General features: G+C 43.8%; 2 protein-coding genes and 1 non-coding gene across 11 annotated transcripts in view; 2 read left to right on the top strand and 1 right to left on the bottom strand.

Annotated features, from left to right (window-relative positions):
• Positions 1–777: 777 nt before the first annotated feature.
• LOC118313776 (N-chimaerin) lies at positions 778–16,593 on the bottom strand. 6 transcript variants are annotated; one of them, XM_035639638.2, is made up of 15 exons: positions 16,457–16,593; positions 14,802–14,912; positions 12,656–12,694; positions 12,396–12,451; positions 10,477–10,508; positions 10,251–10,364; positions 9,074–9,200; positions 8,608–8,769; positions 5,762–5,839; positions 4,959–5,043; positions 4,348–4,521; positions 3,883–3,960; positions 3,516–3,653; positions 3,245–3,350; positions 778–3,121 (listed from the first exon to the last, which is right to left on the bottom strand). In XM_035639638.2, the coding sequence occupies exons 2-15, from the start codon at positions 14,818–14,820 to the stop codon at positions 2,950–2,952; spliced, it is 1,380 nt and encodes a 459-aa protein (XP_035495531.1). In that variant the 5' UTR covers positions 14,821–14,912; positions 16,457–16,593; the 3' UTR covers positions 778–2,949. The 6 variants fall into 6 exon arrangements, with proteins under 6 accessions (XP_035495531.1, XP_035495503.1, XP_035495512.1 ...); XM_035639610.2 differs by lacking the exon at positions 16,457–16,593 and adding an exon at positions 15,242–15,423; XM_035639619.2 differs by lacking the exon at positions 16,457–16,593 and adding an exon at positions 15,248–15,423.
• trnai-aau lies at positions 15,514–15,587 on the top strand. The gene has a single exon. It is a non-coding gene; the product is annotated as a tRNA-Ile (tRNA).
• A 47-nt stretch (positions 16,594–16,640) lies between the features above and the next one.
• The window catches only part of LOC118313762 (FERM, ARHGEF and pleckstrin domain-containing protein 1), a 46,341-nt gene continuing 45,424 nt past the window's right edge, over positions 16,641–17,557 (top strand). For 3 of the 4 annotated variants that reach the window (XM_047334720.1, XM_047334721.1, XM_035639588.1), the window contains exon 1: positions 16,641–16,775. The gene's annotated coding sequence lies outside the window, so the exon portion shown is untranslated. Of the gene's footprint in view, positions 16,776–16,823; positions 16,842–17,557 lie in introns of those variants that run through there. The other variant, XM_047334718.1, reaches the window with a different exon arrangement.

The following is a 17,557-nucleotide window of genomic DNA, read 5'->3' as shown; positions in this document are numbered from 1 at the left end:
TCTTTGCTGAATTTTCCTCCAAACAGTTTTCAAAGCAACTTAGCAAACCAAACTAGCAAAGCAGGTCGCAGGGTTGTCGCGAGCTGGTCAGTTTTCTCACTCCGTCGCCGAAAGTTGCTGACGCACACGAGATTTGTCGCTTCTCGACACTGACACTAACTGACAATAACACAAGCGGTTCCGTCAGTTAAAGTTAAATTAAAATAAAAACTCGGCGACTGTCGTTGAGTAGCTCGGAAGACACGACGCTCCTGCATGATGAGTCCGTGAACTCTCCTCCAGACACCGAGGCGCCTTCAATTAAGAGGCGACCAATGGGAGAAGAGCTGCGACCTGCAGCAGCGTCATGTGGTGTTGAAGAGATGCATGTTGAGTCCAGCATCCAGCTGGTGAACACACGCACATCACAAACTACATCCTATGATGACAATCCATAATATTTTTGACATATATTTAAGGAAATTATTGTTGTCATTAATCATAAAGCTCTTTTCTCCAATCGTATTTACTTTCTCATGAAATGATGGTTGTTTTTACTGCCTTGGATCTCTAAAAAATTATTCAAATTAAACAATCTGACCAGGCGGTCTCTGTTGAGACATGCAACGTGTGATGATGGGTCACAAATAGACGTTGCATATTTTTCAAAAAAGAAAACTGATATAGAGTACTTCTGCAACACTGCAGTTCATCTAATGCAGTTAAGTTATGTGTTGGCGTACAAGCATACATAACATTTCAAAGAGTGAATTCAGATATTTGTGAACCGAAAAAAGCCATACTTAATAATTTAATTCCACCATGCATAAACCATATAGAAATTTCTTTACATCAATGACAATAAAAAAAGAAAGACAAAAAGAACACATTTCATGATGCCCCCCCAAAAAAGCAAGCGTCACAGATCACCGAAGGCTCATAAGTTGTACTTGGATTAGTGTGATGGTAGTTAGTACATGGTTAAATCAGCAGGGTTACACGTCACCCTGGGAGGAATGAACAACAGAAAGTCAGACACGGCGGTAAAAAATGAAGAACGTGTGAAAGACAGAAACATTGCCACTATTCGCTGGGAAAATGCTGATGTCTTCTTATATTACAGCCAAAGCAGCACTGGTGCCCTTGATTCTTCACGACTGTAACTGTGGATCTTGGAGCATGTTTCATCCACGCTGCTTTGCAAATTAAACGCATTAGGAATAGATAAGTCAGTGACCCCCGACAGAAATGGGGGTAGAAATAAATATGAAGAGGCTGTTTAGCGGTGTTAGTTGAGTGTAGAAGGCATCCACTCTACACCTCCACCTTTACAAATGGCACTAATTTAAAAAAACAAATACACTGTCATAGCACATATGAGTAACATCCGTATAAGACTCTTGTCATCTGTATAGCATTTGATTGCAAAGGAAAATCTCACCGTCTGTAGAAGGCAGAAGTTAACAATTAAAAAATGGATCAACTAAATCAAATCCAACTGGCTTTCTTTCACAGGCCGTTGTTTAATGGTTGGTGCTGGATATTTCGGTGGAGTCACAATGTGACCTCACTGTCAACTGGTGAGGCAGGGAAGTGCCAAACACCACTTACAAGCCGAGTAATTAACACAAGTGGCTTTTGTTTTATCGAACATCTTTGGGATGAGACACCATTTTAGCTTTTCAAATACTCCGGCATTCAAAAACCACCACCGTCAGCACCAGAGCATCCCACACTTTGTGGCTTTTACAATTAAATCCGACTCAGGCCAAAGAGAGAAGATGCGTTGGAATTTATTATTCGTGTGTTTCAATCTGTTAAAAATCGCACACTTTGCTTTATAACACTGACTGAGTACAATACTGCTTTATAAAAAACAATAAAAGACGAACCTAAGCAAAAACAACACAATGCACTGTTTCACATATACGTTTCAAGTCACTTGCATCGTGTCTCCCTCTCTGCATGGCGGTGTCATTTTTGGAATGGTTTTCACCTTCGGCGAGACAAAGCAGTCAGGTGGAGAAGTGGGATCACATGGGATTGGTTCAGAAACACTTGAAAAATACGTTATCATTCAATTCACAGCTCCAATACTGAGTGTAATTACACAGGGAACAAATCTGGAAAAACATTTCTTAAACAAAGCTTATAATATGACATGAAAAAAGGGTTTAGTGGGCATTTTCTATGTTAGCAACTAAAAACAGCAACCATGTTAGTGTAGGCTTACTGTATAATTACACATCAGTCAATGGAGCACATGCGGGAGGTGTAAAGTTACGAAAAAAAGTTTGGAAAAGGGAACGAAAACACAATAGGTCCAAGTCACTCATTCATTCAGGCAGCTGTCTACTGTAATGACATCAGTGCTTCATCTCCTTCTACTCTCAGGGAGGACTTCACGGACACCATGGATTGATCTTCACCATGATTTTCTTTCTCCCCAAACAGCCTAACAGAACTAACTATAAAAAAGGAAAATACCAAGGCATCCGTTTAAGAAAGAGAAGATATGAACATGAAGATGGATCGCAGTGTTTCCCCAACAGAAACAAAGTACTGTTGGTAAAAATGCCACTTTTCTCTTTTCTCCCAGATCATAAAGAAAACATAATAAGTCTTTTTCTCTGTCGAGTAAGGCTGGAAAATGTCCTTCCCGGTATAGTAATAACATTTTGAAAGCTTCAAGTTTGTGTATTAACTTTGACTTCATAAAAATATGTAGGGAAACACTGCGTCCTTCCATCTCCACAGTTTCTTTTTTTTGTTCCTCCTTCATTGCTCCTTTTATCCACACAGACGTGTCCTATTATTCTCTCCAATCTTTCAAGTTTCTCCTTCATGTCCTCGTCAAAAGTCAACAGGGTTTTCTCCATCTTTTCACAATGCGTACTGTCTTGAGCATCTTCCACGATCCCTCCGTCCTTCCTCTCCTCAGGAGAAGAATCGTTTCCTTCGCTTTTCCGCTCAGAACAGCACGTCTTCGTTGGTAATGAGCGCTTCCACCACCAGTCTCTGATATCGGATGTCATTCAGCGCCGTCATGGCGTCCAGGTCGGGCGCCCTCATAAGTGTCGGCCCGAAGACGATGCCCAGGTTCTCGCTGGACATGAGGTTGTCCTTCTCGCACTGGGTCACCCTGGATGGAGAGGAGAGAGGAGGAGGGGGGATATTAAACCCTTTTTAAACAAGCCAAATAATAACATCTTTCACATCTGCACAACCACATGCATTTGAGGAAGTGAAAGCAGTTCATTCAGACCTCTTGAGGTGAGCCATGAGGTATCGCAGTGCTTCGCAGTGAGCTGGCGGCAGCAGCTTCAAGGCCTCGTGGAGAGACTCCAGACGTTTTTCGGGGTCTGTGATCTCTGTAAAACACAAAAACCCACAAAAAACGCTTAAAAATAACACAATGATATTGGATCAATCATCACAATAAAATCAAAAGATAAACACCTGACAAAATAAATGTTTCTAGTCCCTCCATTCATTCTTGCATCTGGTGTAAAAGACAGAAAGCCAGAGGAACCTACTTGCGGTGTCTATGAAGCGTGGGTAGGCGTCATATGTGATGAGGGGGATAGGCAGCTCTCTGAAGTACAGTTTGAGGGCCCCAGTGATGATGTTGATGTCCTCGTAAGCACTTGAGGAAATGTCGGCCTTTTCTCCGTCTGCAGAGGACAAAAACCAAAACAATTGATCATCAATCGTCGAGGGATTGTGGTGCAAGATGAAATATACATGTCTTCAAATAATCTCTCTGGAGGATTGTATTGATATTTCTGATGCTAAAAAATAACATGAAGGTTCGTCTCCATAAGCGGTCCGATGTTGGTGCTAAGGATAACTTACTGTGCTCGACAAGTATGATAAAAAACTCCAGCAGGGGGCGACACTCACCTCTGTCAAAGGCCAGCTTCACATCTTCAATCAGCTCACTGAAGCCCGATATTCTGTACAAACCCTCTGACTGCAGACCTTGAGGCAGACGAGGAGAAAGGAAGGGACACAACCATTAATACCATGTTTTAACTTGACAAAGAAAAGAAAAGGATAAAAAGACATGTTCGGGGAAAGTGTGGAAGGTGTTTTCGGCTGTTTCCCCGATTCCAGTCAAGTTCAATCACTTCAAGTCAGTTGTCTTCATCGATTTCACATAATAGTTTCAACCAGGTCTTGAATCATAATTAATAAAATCCTGTCTGCAGCAGCTTTTATTCTGCTTGTGCACACACACACACACACACACACACACACACACACACACACACACACACACACACACACACACACACACACACACACACACACACACACACACACACACACACACACACACACACACACACACAGTCTCTCTCTCACCTCTAGCCTCGATTTCCTGTATGCACATATCCACCACCATGGGTCTCTTGGTGTTGTGGGCTCGGACCAGCGTGGTCAGGTCGCAGCTGTACACCTTCTTGACGTGCCGCAGGTCCGGCTGGCAGTCGTTGGGCACGACTTTGGAGCACTGCTTGTGGACGTTCAACCCACAGTCTGACAGAAAGAAAGACAGAGGTCGTACCACATCACTTCATGACCTAAAAATCTCCTTTTCTGCTGCTTTCAACGCATGTCAGGAAAATGCAGTTTTGTCGATAAAGGTCTGATCACGCTTCAGCGTAGGCGCTGCAGAAGCACAGTTCATCACCCACACATCGTAATAATAATAGCACTGCCAGTCTGTACTTTGGCACCAAGTTGAATCTTTAACATTCAAAATCTGCAATACACAGCAGATGAGTCAACAGCTCGAGTGACTAACTTTAGCCTGCTGTCCAAATGTTGAGTCACAGTTTAAAGGGAGAGGAGGTGTGACCTGTTGAGCACAGTGGAGGAGGCGAGACAGGAGCAGAATCCAAAACCTTGTATGGAATTTTCCCTTGTGATAAGTGAAAGATTACTCGGTGCATAATTGACACGAGTGTTGTTACCTGCACACTTGACTCCTTGAGCGATGAGACCCCACATGAAGTTGGCACAGTACTCGCACCAGTGTGGTCCCCTGAATGTATGAACCTGGTACAACAACAACAACAACACATTATGTAATGGAACAAAAATGCTATACAGTATATCTGACCTGGTATACAGTAAGAACAGGGTAAGAAATACATTCATATGAGCCAAAGTGGATCAAGTAATACCAGCAAGAACAGGCACTGACAAAAGTATTGATGGCAACATAATAGAGATGCTGAAAGGGCATTCATAAAAAAACTGTGTGAACAGATTTTTAATTATTGCATAAACTAGTTCTGTGTAATTTGTCTGTCGCTGTGTGTTCGTCCACATGTCCCCTGAGCTCGGTTCACTGTGGCTCTGACCTTTGTGCTTATTTCTAATGGCTGCTTGAATATGGAAATCTATGAGCCACTAAACAAGGGCAAATGAAATGTAAATGTAGAAGTGTGTGTGTGTGTTTGTGTGTGTGTCTGTGTGTTTTTACTCTCTGAGGTCTATTTGAATAAGACCCCATGAGCTGAATCAGCAACTCTGGCATTTTTTCAGTACGCACACACACGCACGCGCGCACACACACACACACACACACACACACACACACACACACACACACACACACACACACACACACACACACACACACACACACACACACACACACACACACACACACACACACACACACACACACACACACACACACACACGCACACACACACACACACACACACACACACACAGAAGGAATTAGGAAAACAAAGCAGTCACTCACCTTGAAGTTGTGGACCTTCTCGTAATTGGGCGCCAAGTCGCTCTCCCTCAGCGTGGCCCGCCGCACCAGCGATGTGAGCTGCGAAAGGGCAAAAGATCTGATTGGTCGCCAGAAGGTGGAAGCAGGGGAGTCGGGTTTAGAGGGGGCCGGCGCCCGCTTGAGCCGGGCTCCCGAGCCCGTGCTGGGGTCCGACGTGATTCCGGAGACTGGCAGGGAGGGAATTGAACCTGCGCTGACATTTAAACCAAGAGCCGCTGTAAACAAAGAGCCCTTCGGAGTCGTTTCCTTCTCGGCTCGCCTGCGTGACTGCTTCTTGCCCCTTTTAATGATGTGCGACTCACGGCTCGGCATTGTGGGGTCTGCCGTTTTGGTGTGGATGTTAAGATAAAAATAAATTTAAAAAACTGTCTCTGAGACTTAAATCTGGATCCCGGTAATAAATACAGTGAGTGAAGTACTCAAATTCGGTAAGAAAAAAAAAAGAGATCCTCAGAATGATTAAAAACAACAAATAAATATGGAAGGACTCTCAAATTAAATCAAAGCTGAACAACAACATCAACAACATCCCAAACCAAGGAGCCAACACAGGACCAATCCTGCTGTTTTTGTACCACAAAGATCAGCCAATCAGAATAGCTCTGCGTACTGACAGGGGCTGCATGGTGCAATTCCCGTTCACAACAAAAAACAAAAGCCAGCGAGCCTAATAACTCATCTGTCCGAGGATGCAAAAAATAAAATAAAATACAACCCCACAAAAAGTTCAATGGATATAAACCAACAGATCTTCACTTCCTGAAATGTGCCGAATCCGTCAAACTGGACTGTTGCGGCAGAATGAGCATTCCCCGTCTCTCGGTCTCGTGTAGGTGAGCGCCTCAGCCCACATGGCTCGGCGTGTGCGTTAATCCGCTTTCCCTCCACACACACACACACACACACACACACACACCAGGCAGAGGCAGAGGCAGCGGAGAGAGAGCGAGGAGAGGAGGGGGGGCGAGCTACAGAGCAGTAATGGATGGATTTAACAGGTCACATTGGGAGGAGAGGGAGCCAATGAGAATTCAGGGATGCTTGTTGTTCGCCACCAATTCTGCCCCCCTCCAATTGTCCCGGGAGAGCGGGAGAAAGAATGAGCTGAGAAACAAGCTGCTATTTTATTCATTCGTTCACACTTATCCTTCCCTCTTTGTTTCCGCTCCATTCTTTTGTCACTTGCGGTAGAAATCCGAGAGTGTGTGTTTCCTCAAATATATATGTATATATAAAAATATTGAATCAAAAGCCCTGCTCCTCCATTAATTTAGATCATAGGAGGGACATTACATAAGAACAGTTTAAGGCTTAATTTCCACTCAGGAAATGCACTTCGTGGGAGGGTGGTTAGACTTTCTTTTGACATTTTTGGCCTATCAACAAACAAAGCAGCGGGGAGGCGTTTTAATCCCGTTACTCTGGGAGAGATTTTGTGACATCTTAAAGTGAATTTTTCAGGAACTGAACCACCACAGTTCCAATCCACTTATACTCAGCTTCATATACGCCACACAGTGAATATGTATGACTGTGGTCATGGATATTTAATGACTGCTTTCATCGCAGGGTCGAGGGAGCTGGGTTGCAAACAAAAGAGCCACTCCATTTACAGATAGGCCTGGAAATATAAAGGACAGAAAAGGGAATCTTTAATCTGTATCCCTCCCACTGGTGCCATAAAAACTGCATTTAACTCAACAATAAACAGTTGCGTGAACTGTTTGAAATATGCGTCTTTCCGATGTTTCACTTGCCCACGGAGAGCCAGCGCTGGTCTCAATGTCACAGCCATACTGCTTTGTCTGCAAATCCACCCAATTATGAAAGCACACACGTACACAGGACCACCCCCACTACACACACGCACGCGCGCGCACACACACACACACACACACACACACACACACACACATAGACAGTGATGTATGAGTTGCAGTGTTGGTGGTCATGCACTGCAGGTCATACAAGGCCTCGGGGGGCTCGGCAACTTGGAAACTGATAAACGCACTGCATCTTGCGCACAATGCTTCGTTCGCAGCCTGTTGGTGTGTTGGTTGGTGTTAAAGACTGTCCCATTACAACTGGACTGTTTTAAGGTCCAGACGCAGAACCACTCTGCAGCAGCAGCCCTGTGATTTGCATCCCGATTGACTCCCGCGTCACGTGCACAAACCTCACATCTCCAAAATTGTCATCACTTCTCCCCCCCCCATACTCCCACGGGAAAAAGTCAATGAATAGAAACTGAACTGAACATGAACGGAATCCAACGAGCCAGCGACAAATTTCGTTCTTGTGGACTCGAGTGGATGGTTTTTGGGGAGATAGCAGGTTTCTGCAGGCAAACTGCTGTTATGTAATTTTACTGCAGAGCCCTTGGCTGGAGGCCATCTCTCCTCTGCATCCATCTTCTTCTTCCTCCTCCTCCTCTTTCTTCTTCTTCTTCTCCTTCTCTCACCATGTTCCTCAACTCTCATCCTTCCATCTAAGCACTGCACATACAGAAACTTCCCTTACGTTTACCCTAATTTCAACTCTACAGTAAGCGCTTTATAAATCAAAGCTTTACAAAGTCAACATTTTCACATACAATACATTTTTTCTGGAAAAATTTCGATGTGATAACATGAACAAGGGTGGCAGATAGTGGAATATATGAAATAACTGGGATCTGGTCTTTTTGGGCCTGAACAGCAACGAGTACTTTTGTTAAACTTCAAAACTCTAAAAGCTGTGAAACGACTTGCCGTCTTTGCCCCCTCACTGTATCTACATAAAGTATAAACACAAGGGACTGTCCTTACCCTCTCCTCTGCATTGCGCTCATCTTTTGCCGGAGCCGGTCCGTCGGGGGCCTCGTGGCTGTGAGGCAGGAGTTTCTTCAGGGTAGGCTCCTGGTTCAGGGTGGTGTAGCCCACACGCTCATAGATGGGGTTTATGGTCATCTTGGCGATGTACTCCGCTGCCTGACAGAGGAGAAGGTCACTTTAAAACATGCCATTTGACACAGATTTTAATAGTTGTAGTAGATTATTATTATCTACCATAATTGTTCTATTAAATCATATTTGACCTCCACAAGGCCTCGACTAAACACGCAACAAAATTCTTCATTTTCCAGCACTGTTCCGTTCTGGTAGATCTGCACAGGTTGTGGACATTTCTCTTTTATGTCCAGTAAACTGAAACAAACGGCTCCTTCGCTCACACTATGCATTTTCAAAGCAGCTTAAGACGGAAGGGGACGTGAATGCAGACAGAAACGCACACCTTTGTCTCAATGTAAAGCGTGATGAGGCCGTCTGTGACCAGGTCGTGGATGGACTCGAACCTCTTCTCTCCGACAAAGTGCTTCCCGTCATGGTAGAGGCGGAAGTTTCTCGTCTGGTTCCCAAACCTGGGATGGGAAAAAGGGAGGAAGTGTGACAAAAAGGCCCAAGAATCTAGGGGTATCATCATAATTAGATTTTTACCGCTCCCTTTTTCGCCCTTAATTGCAAACTTGAATCATAATTTATATTCACCCAATAAACACTGCATCTTTTTCACTAAAATAAAACGGTTCAGACCCTGAACTGGGCCAACTCATCATCTGCTCCTCGGTGGAATGCGATGAAAACCACCGCGAGATAAAACAGCATTGGAACATCATTAACCCAAAATATCAACCTTTCCTTTTCTGCCAACCCAGACTGGGACCCGAGTTTATGAAAGGGTATTTTTGGAATGCAATTATAACCACAGGGGTGGAGGAGAGAAACTGGTGCAGGTGGAAGCACGACACATGTCTATGAATGGAACAAACTGACCCCAAAGCTGAATTCAAATTAAGCCGGGCACCCATTTAAAAAGTATGACACCTACTCTGAGAAAACGATGGCTCCCATTCAAGTAAAACTGACTACGGATATCAAATAAAGTTATTTGCTTACGAGGTTACTAGGCCAAAAGGAACATAGTGGTATTAATGATACAGAAAAGGCTCCTTTTGTGTCAAATCGCCGCGACAACAATCGTCCACACAGCTCAGGTGCCTCTGAGCCACACACAGAATCGGAATAAATGTTTGTAAATCGCATTCAGGAAATAAAGGAAACCACAGATTTACAAAAAATATCTCTCCTCGCGAGGAACGGCTCGCAGGAGGGTGGCGTGTGGAGCCATGTGAGTTTAGAGATGAGCAACTCTGAGCAGCTTAAAGCTCAAATGCTGCGTTTACTGAGGAGGAGGGGGATGAGGAGAAGGAGGAGGAGGGATAAACCCTCACACCTAACAACACCTAAGGGCATTGTGCACACAGCCACATGGCTTCTCTTCTTCTTGCCTTGAAACACAAATATGTGCAGGCTGAGGCGAAGGTGGAGGGATATATGTTTATAGAATTTAGAATCACCGAGCTTGTGTTCTAGATTGTCCGAGTCTCCCTAACACACACACACAAACATACCTGAGTGCCAGTGTGTATGTGCCCGGCTGCCTCTGGCTCTCTCTGATGAGGTAGCTGCCTTCGGCCTGACTCAGTAACTGATCGGCCTCTTCTCTTGAGATCATCCCGTGGTACCTGGACGGAAAGACAACACGGAGTTAAAGAAAAGAAAAAGAGGCTTCAAAACCTTCTTCGCTGTCTGAAATATACCGACAACTCATCTGACAAACACCGAAAAGCGACTTACTCTCTCCCATAGTATTTCGGCCGGTTGTCGACCTGCAGGGAAAAGACAAACGGTGTGAAAAAACTCACTCAGATCACATCAACAGAAAAATCATATCCGTCTGCCAAGGGGAAAACCTCACTGTCAAATTGACACCTGAGAATTCATGAATCTACAGAAGGTGTTGTTTAAATGTTTTCCAAACTGGAATCAATATTCCAAAGGGAGTACAACTGTGCCAACACATGAATAAACAAATCAAGACACACAGAAACAATAGAGAGTGTGAAATGCCACAAGATTATACACACTGTGCACTCTTGCCGAATATTTTCCCCAGACTTTGGCCCATTTTCAAGACTTGCATGTAACAACCTCGCTTGGCACTCAGCGTGTGTCTGAGTTTGTGAGCGCGCGGGCGCAGAGAATACTGCACGAGTCGGATAAAAAAAAGAAAAAAGAAAAAGAAAAGCAGAACATTGTGTTGTTCTCGACAAATTTGCTGTGGGGCCAATAAATCAACAAAGAGCCAACAAACATCGGTGAATGTTAATGTGGATGCTCTGTATTACAGGAGGAGTTTGTTTGTGCATTTGCACATTGCCAGTGGCAATCAGTAAATATTATTTACATTTTACTTTAAAGCACCTAATAATCATAAACAAATGAGATCAAGGTGGTAAAAAGTCAGAGAGGTAGAGAGAACATCAGGCCTCTGTTACAAGGCAACGCACGTGCACCTCTGGACGCCGACCGACACCAGTCTGAGGCCTAATAACCATCGCTAATGCTCGGCAGATGTCCTGCTGAGCTGGAGGGGAAATAAGTCTTTGGAAGAAGAGCATATTTTCAGTCTCCCACTGCGGAGTATGTATTTTAAATGGAATGATGAAATAAAACTAACACGCGGGGAAATGGTGTGCATAGCAGGGACCCGGGGGTAAACACACAAACTCTTATTTTCAGTTTTTGTCTATGGATTTAGGCAAATGGAGCACCCGTTTGGTTTTTTACCTTATATTCGCACAACTTTGTTTTTGTCTAACTGGCGAGCTGTCAAAACATAGAACTCACAGAAGCTTTCCTATGTGTATTTACTTTTTGTTCAAGACCTAACAGTATTTATGGGAGGAAAATGTCAGTTCACAAGCTACAGTTTTATTACATTTACCAAGAGATATAATCGTACTGTAACCCAAGGTCTTCCAGCTAAAAGGACTCATTTATGCCACCCTGTTGCCCGGACATGCCACAAATTAGAAAGTACTAGTACTCTGATAAGTGCTTATCAGTCCATCACTAAATCATATATGGCTGGACTCCCAGCAGACAACATGGGGCTGGTGGCAGCAGGGCAGCGGGGCAGGGGGGCACGGCCACTCCGTCTGTCTGCCAGTCTGCTGCTTTTAACTGGGTCAGCAGCGCCGACTACCTGACCAGGCCAGGGAGTCAACAGCTGTTCGTTTCGCATCTTCGCACACACACGCACACACACACACACGAACAGCAGACGCACAATCCCTCCCAATCTTTAATCCCCATTGGTTTTGCCCCCAAACCTTGCTGCCACACACATCTGGTGATCGCCTCTCCTGTGGGCAAACGTGCTGTTGCGTGACATTTACTGGACGTCAGCAGCATCCCGCGCCACCTGGGCGCCCTCGGCTAGGACGCAGCCTCGGCTGACCAAATGCTTATTTTACCATTTACAAAGAAATAACGAGGTTTGAAATTTTCCCATTTGAAAAATAAAGTCGAATTGGGTTTTAACCAAGTGACGTTGGGTTGCCTTTAATAATGCTTAACTTACTTTTACTAACAGTGTCCTGAGAGAGGATGACTGCTCCAAAGCAATGGATTGGTTGATTCACTCGTGCTACGTCACTGCGATATTACTGGATTTTTCTCGAGGAGAGTAAAATCAGGAAGTGTGTTCTCACCTCAGGGGTGCAGGTGACTCTGCGTGGGTGAGGTGCCTCCTGCTGGAGCTGGTACACTAAAGGAAAAAAAAACACACAGCCACATTCATTCATCCATCCGCAACAACCGAATGCTACCTCCACAAAGAAATACCCAGGAAAAGGGGTGAGAGAATGGAAATCCTAATCGCATAATGCAATCTAGGAAGTAACAGTTATAGTAAAGATTAAAAGGGTTATAATTGGGGTAGTTTATTAAAAAAAGTTCCAGTGATACTTACAGTACGACTTCCACACCGGGGGCCTGTATTCATCATGATCTGAGGGCAGACAACAGCAGATTAAACAGCTGCAACATGTACACAAACATGATTTCCCTTTGCTGCATCGCCCCCAAGTGGAGAAAACACAACAGTGATCAGCTCGGATTTGATCTGGATTCTCTCATCTCACTTAAATGTATTTAAAAAATAGATATGAACTATTTGAAAATTAAAAGAGGGAAGTAACAACAAAAAAGAGGGATTTTACATTCAGTCAAATTCAGAAATTACATGTTTGTCAGAAACATATTGTAGGAATCTATGGCAATCTCATCTCATTTTCTTTTTTAAAGAGCAAACACCAAAACGCTGAAGGGATTTTTGTATTTACTGCCAAGTAAACAAACTACAATAAATAGACAGATGGAAGTCGAGGAAGATGTGTTTACACCGACAGCAAGAGATATGAAGTTGAGGCTTTCAAATACTTTATTTTCCTCTAGTTCGTGTGCATTTACCTCGGGATGCCAGACTGACGGACGGTGTAGGTATTTCCTTTTCACAACAAAAAACTTGCACTGAGCATCAATAGTGACTGAGTGGCTTCATAAATAAATCCACTCTGAAGCATAAAAAATATTCTACATTGCGTCGGACATCACATCAGCGTGTTTCATTGCTGCCCATTTGGCTGCAGCGAACCATAAACAACACGCTGACATTAATATTAGACAGAGTACGACTTCAAAGCGAACCACTTTCGCCCCTGGCACACGTTTGGAGCTTGGCTGAACTCTGTGGTATCTACTGAGCATTTTCAAACTATATAGTCACTATAAGTTATTGTCAAAATCCTTTCAGCAACGCATCAACATTTTCAGCCGTATATGCATTTATCAAAAGGGACTCACGAGTGCAAATTCACATCCCTGTGGCATTATCCACATTTAAAAACGGATTTTTGAAAGTATGAATTAGATTCCCCACTACATATACTGACATTATAGCAAATAAACATCCTATCATGACAAAGGGAGTTCAGGCAAATACACATATACAATATACAGTTTTGCTTTTTCTTATATGCAATTTATCTGGTATAAGCTGCCTCACGCAGCCTTCTACTACAAAACTAACGTCTGCAGCCGTTACCACACTGAAAAAGACCCAACTCAATTTAACGCAGTTTCTTTTCTGCCACCTCTTACAACAACAACAACAACAACATATATTGTTGTGTCTTGTTTTAAGATTCCGCTTTCCTTCAGCCTGCATCTTGTAGTTTCAGGAATACGTCGTCTTCCACCTTCAGACTAACCAGCCCCGTTTCCTGTCTGCTTGCCCTCTGTGTTCGCTCCACAAGCCTTATCTATTCAGCACTTGTCGTCCCAGTATCCTGTCTTCAGAATAACTCAAAATCCTCCCCCGGGTGAATCGCCTCACCCTCCTTCTCAAGGCGACACACAGCCACACAGAAAGACACACGAAAAAAAACAAAAACAAAACACAGACGTATGGACTGCTGCAAATATTGGATTGATCGCAAAAAAAATATCATTAAATATAGTGGCACACTTTAGAATTAGTTTAACAGGAAATGAAGACCTGTGTAACACCTAAGACAGACATGACAATAAATACCGTTTACTAGGTAAAGCATCAACCATTCAAATACTCTATAGCAAATGTCCTGTATTCATGATGTCAAATAAGTAAAAGTAAAAAGTTATGATCAGCAAAATGTACTTAAAAGTATTGAAAGTACTCATCAGACCTGTCAGTGTTTATATTGATATATATCAGTTATTATTGCTGAGGCATTACTGTGTAAGAGGCACTGTAACGCCTGTAGCAGCTCATGAGTACTTTCTACAGTGTTGGACAGTTCAATACATAGAAATGCATCATATCTTATACACTTTGAATGCATAGTCTTCAATTGCAAAGTTTCCAAGTAAGTATGGTGGGTAGGAAGTAAAAACCCTTTGCCTCTGGCACGAGGTGGAGCAGAGGCATGAAATGGAAATTACAAGAATGTCAAATAGCTGGATATGACATATATAAGATAGGAATTATCATAATAATGGATTTTTGGTTGGAGAAACAGACCAAACACGTCATGAATACACTGATATCAGGGCACAGCCGGCTACTGTCTGCTCACCAAAGACATTCAGGGCCATCTTGATCCTCTGATGATGATGATGATGATGATGGACAATCAATCAGCAGATCCAAATTCCCAGCAGATCGGACCCACTTCGTTTAAAGAATCCTGAAAGAGAACAAACACATAGGAGCAGAGAACAGAATAATGTGAAACTATTCAACCACTGGCTGAGATGATGATGATGATGATGATGTGCAATGAACGATCGTGCTCACGTTAAGGAGAGCTAACGTTAGCGTCACTTTCCAGTTGCCAGACTGACCCCGAGGATTAAAACGGAACCGACGTTATCACAAGGAGAAGGAAGAACAAAACCCCATTTGCGCTGCGACACGACGAAGCGGCGGCGGCGGCTCATGAAGTAACGGTGGACGTTCGCTTCGGTTTGATAATCTAACGGCGAGATGATGATGATAATAACACGGACCACTCACACTCACGTCCACTCTGCGTTGTGGTCGCCATCTTGCTGGGTCACGTGAGCCGTCTCGCCCTCTCGCTCCGAAGTAGCTATGGCAACGCGCCTTGCCGTTGCCACGAGCAAAGAGAAATAATGAAAAAAAATCAGTAATTCCCAACGCTACGTCACTGGATGAATGTAAGCAAGCCGAGCCATCTTCTTTGAAATAAGACTTCAACCAAACAAAAACCTGTTGTTGTGTCTATCTTTTCAATAAATTGAGATGTATCTGCCAATGCTGCCCGTGGCCGGTTAGCTCAGTTGGTTAGAGCGTGGTGCTAATAACGCCAAGGTCGCGGGTTCGATCCCCGTACTGGCCAGCGATACTTTTTGTTCTTGTTGCAAGATCTCATTTATCATCGTGTTTTGTTTAAGCTGCAGTGTTTCTTTACTTAAATCACTCAAATAGACAGTTCACAAGCCAAAGGGTGATGTCATGGCGCTTTGCCTCTTGGTTTCGGTGGATGTACTGTTCAACCAGCACTGATCCCAGTCGACCACATGACCCCAATTCTGGCACTGCACTGTGTTAAACTCAGGGTTAATCTTCATTTAACTGTGCAACACTCAGTTTCTATCTGTGCAATTCAATGGGGTTCATGTGCAATCCTTTTACACTGTATATAGTCTGCCATTTGTATACTGACGTTTCTCCTTTGCTCCTGTAAAAGTGCAAATGTCCCCATTGTGAAACCAACAAAGGATCATCTTATCTCACCTTTTGTTTTTCTACGCAGTTGCACAATTAAATAAATTAAATAATATTATAATATATATATATATATAATTATACTTTTATACTTTATACTAATCAAATACTTTCTACTCAACCACATGTTTTTCACATTTCAAATGTCACATGTCTCTGAGATATGTGTATGTATGCTACTTCCAGCAAGAGGCGATACTCTTATAAATACAGATTTAAAAGTGTAAAATCTGTGCATGTTTACTTGTAACAGTATTATAGTATTATAACATTGTCCCACAGGATCTGAGAACTTCTTTCACCACTATATAAACCCAAATTAAGTAACTCATATCAGCACTTAAGTACAGTAATTATTTATTATATTGTGAGCATGTGTTCAGTTGCTGATTTCAAATATTTCATATTTTATTGCCATTTCCACCTGCATCTTCCCCAAACCACCGCGGGGTGTCGCTGTCCGACCGCGGCGGCTCTTACTTTCTTCTGCTGCCTGGCTCTGTGGTGCCGGGGTGCCCGTGCTGCTGGAGGCGGTGTGTGTCGCTCTTCCTGTGGTCGCTCGCTCCTCATTGTTTCGGGAGGAAGGAGCTGCTCGGCGCACGGCACACGGCTTCCCCCCTCCTCGCACTCGTCTCAATGGCCGCCGCGCGGACTCCACGTCCAACCTGAGAGGCTCAGTTGCGAGAACGCACGAACTCTGGCGGCAGGACTTCTTCTTCGTCTTCTGTTTTTTGTTGTACCGCCTGCGCGTCCGGACATTGGAGCTCTCGCCGAGGGACGATCTGAAGACACAGCGGGGGTAAGGCAACCTCGCGATCCGGTGTTATGGAGCGAGGGGTGTACACGAAGCCCGTTCTGGTATAACGTACGTAGCGAAACACTCTCACACTCGGATGTACTTTCAAAAAACAAACGCGTCGGCTTCTTCGTGCAACAGTGCGTTATCCGACGAGCAGGAGCTCGCCTCGGTTGCAGCCTGTTCGTTTCTCCTAATCGGCTGATCTCCAGTAAGGTCCAGCAGAGGGTCTTCTATTCATGTTAGATCAGTGATTTTTTTTTTTTTTTTAACGTTTTTTCACGCACTGGTACCAAAACTACAGTGCTGTAGTTTTTTTTTTTTTAAAGAAAAACCACAGCACTGTAGTTTTTACTTGACTTGGGTTACAATGGTTATAAAGCTTTTCCATTATTCATCACAATCCTACATTGGCCTGAGCTTGTCATTGTACATGCATATTAATATTGAGCAGCACGTACACACACACACACACACACACACACACACACACACACACGCACACACACACACACGCACACACACGCAAACTGGCCTCTTGAGTGTAACAGTGCTGCCCACTGACACCTTCGCTCTGGTGAAAGGATTACTCTGCTAACCTACATTCTGAGACTTGCTCTTTGCCGACTGTACTCTCGATGTGTGTGTGTGTGTGTGTGTGTGTGTGTGTGTGTGTGTCTTTAAATGTGCTTTATCCTTCACGCCACAAAGCTGCTGACAAAGAGTGTCACTCCCACCCCTCCCTCCATGCCTGGTATTGTCAGAGGAAAAAAGCCTTGACCCTT

Source organism: Scophthalmus maximus, chromosome 1, assembly GCF_022379125.1.
Source record: "Scophthalmus maximus strain ysfricsl-2021 chromosome 1, ASM2237912v1, whole genome shotgun sequence".
Lineage (NCBI taxonomy): Eukaryota > Metazoa > Chordata > Actinopteri > Pleuronectiformes > Scophthalmidae > Scophthalmus > Scophthalmus maximus.
This window is presented reverse-complemented; position numbering and strand designations above follow the sequence as displayed.

What these genes read in the sequence shown, in the direction of transcription:
- LOC118313776 (XM_035639638.2), bottom strand. An exon ending in CCCGGTGTGGAAGTCGTACT is followed by an intron (nt 12,452 to 12,655) that starts GTAAGTATCACT and finishes TTTTTCCTTTAG; the next exon opens with TGTACCAGCTCCAGCAGGAG. An exon ending in ACATACACACTGGCACTCAG is followed by an intron (nt 9,201 to 10,250) that starts GTATGTTTGTGT and finishes TTCCCATCCCAG; the next exon opens with GTTTGGGAACCAGACGAGAA.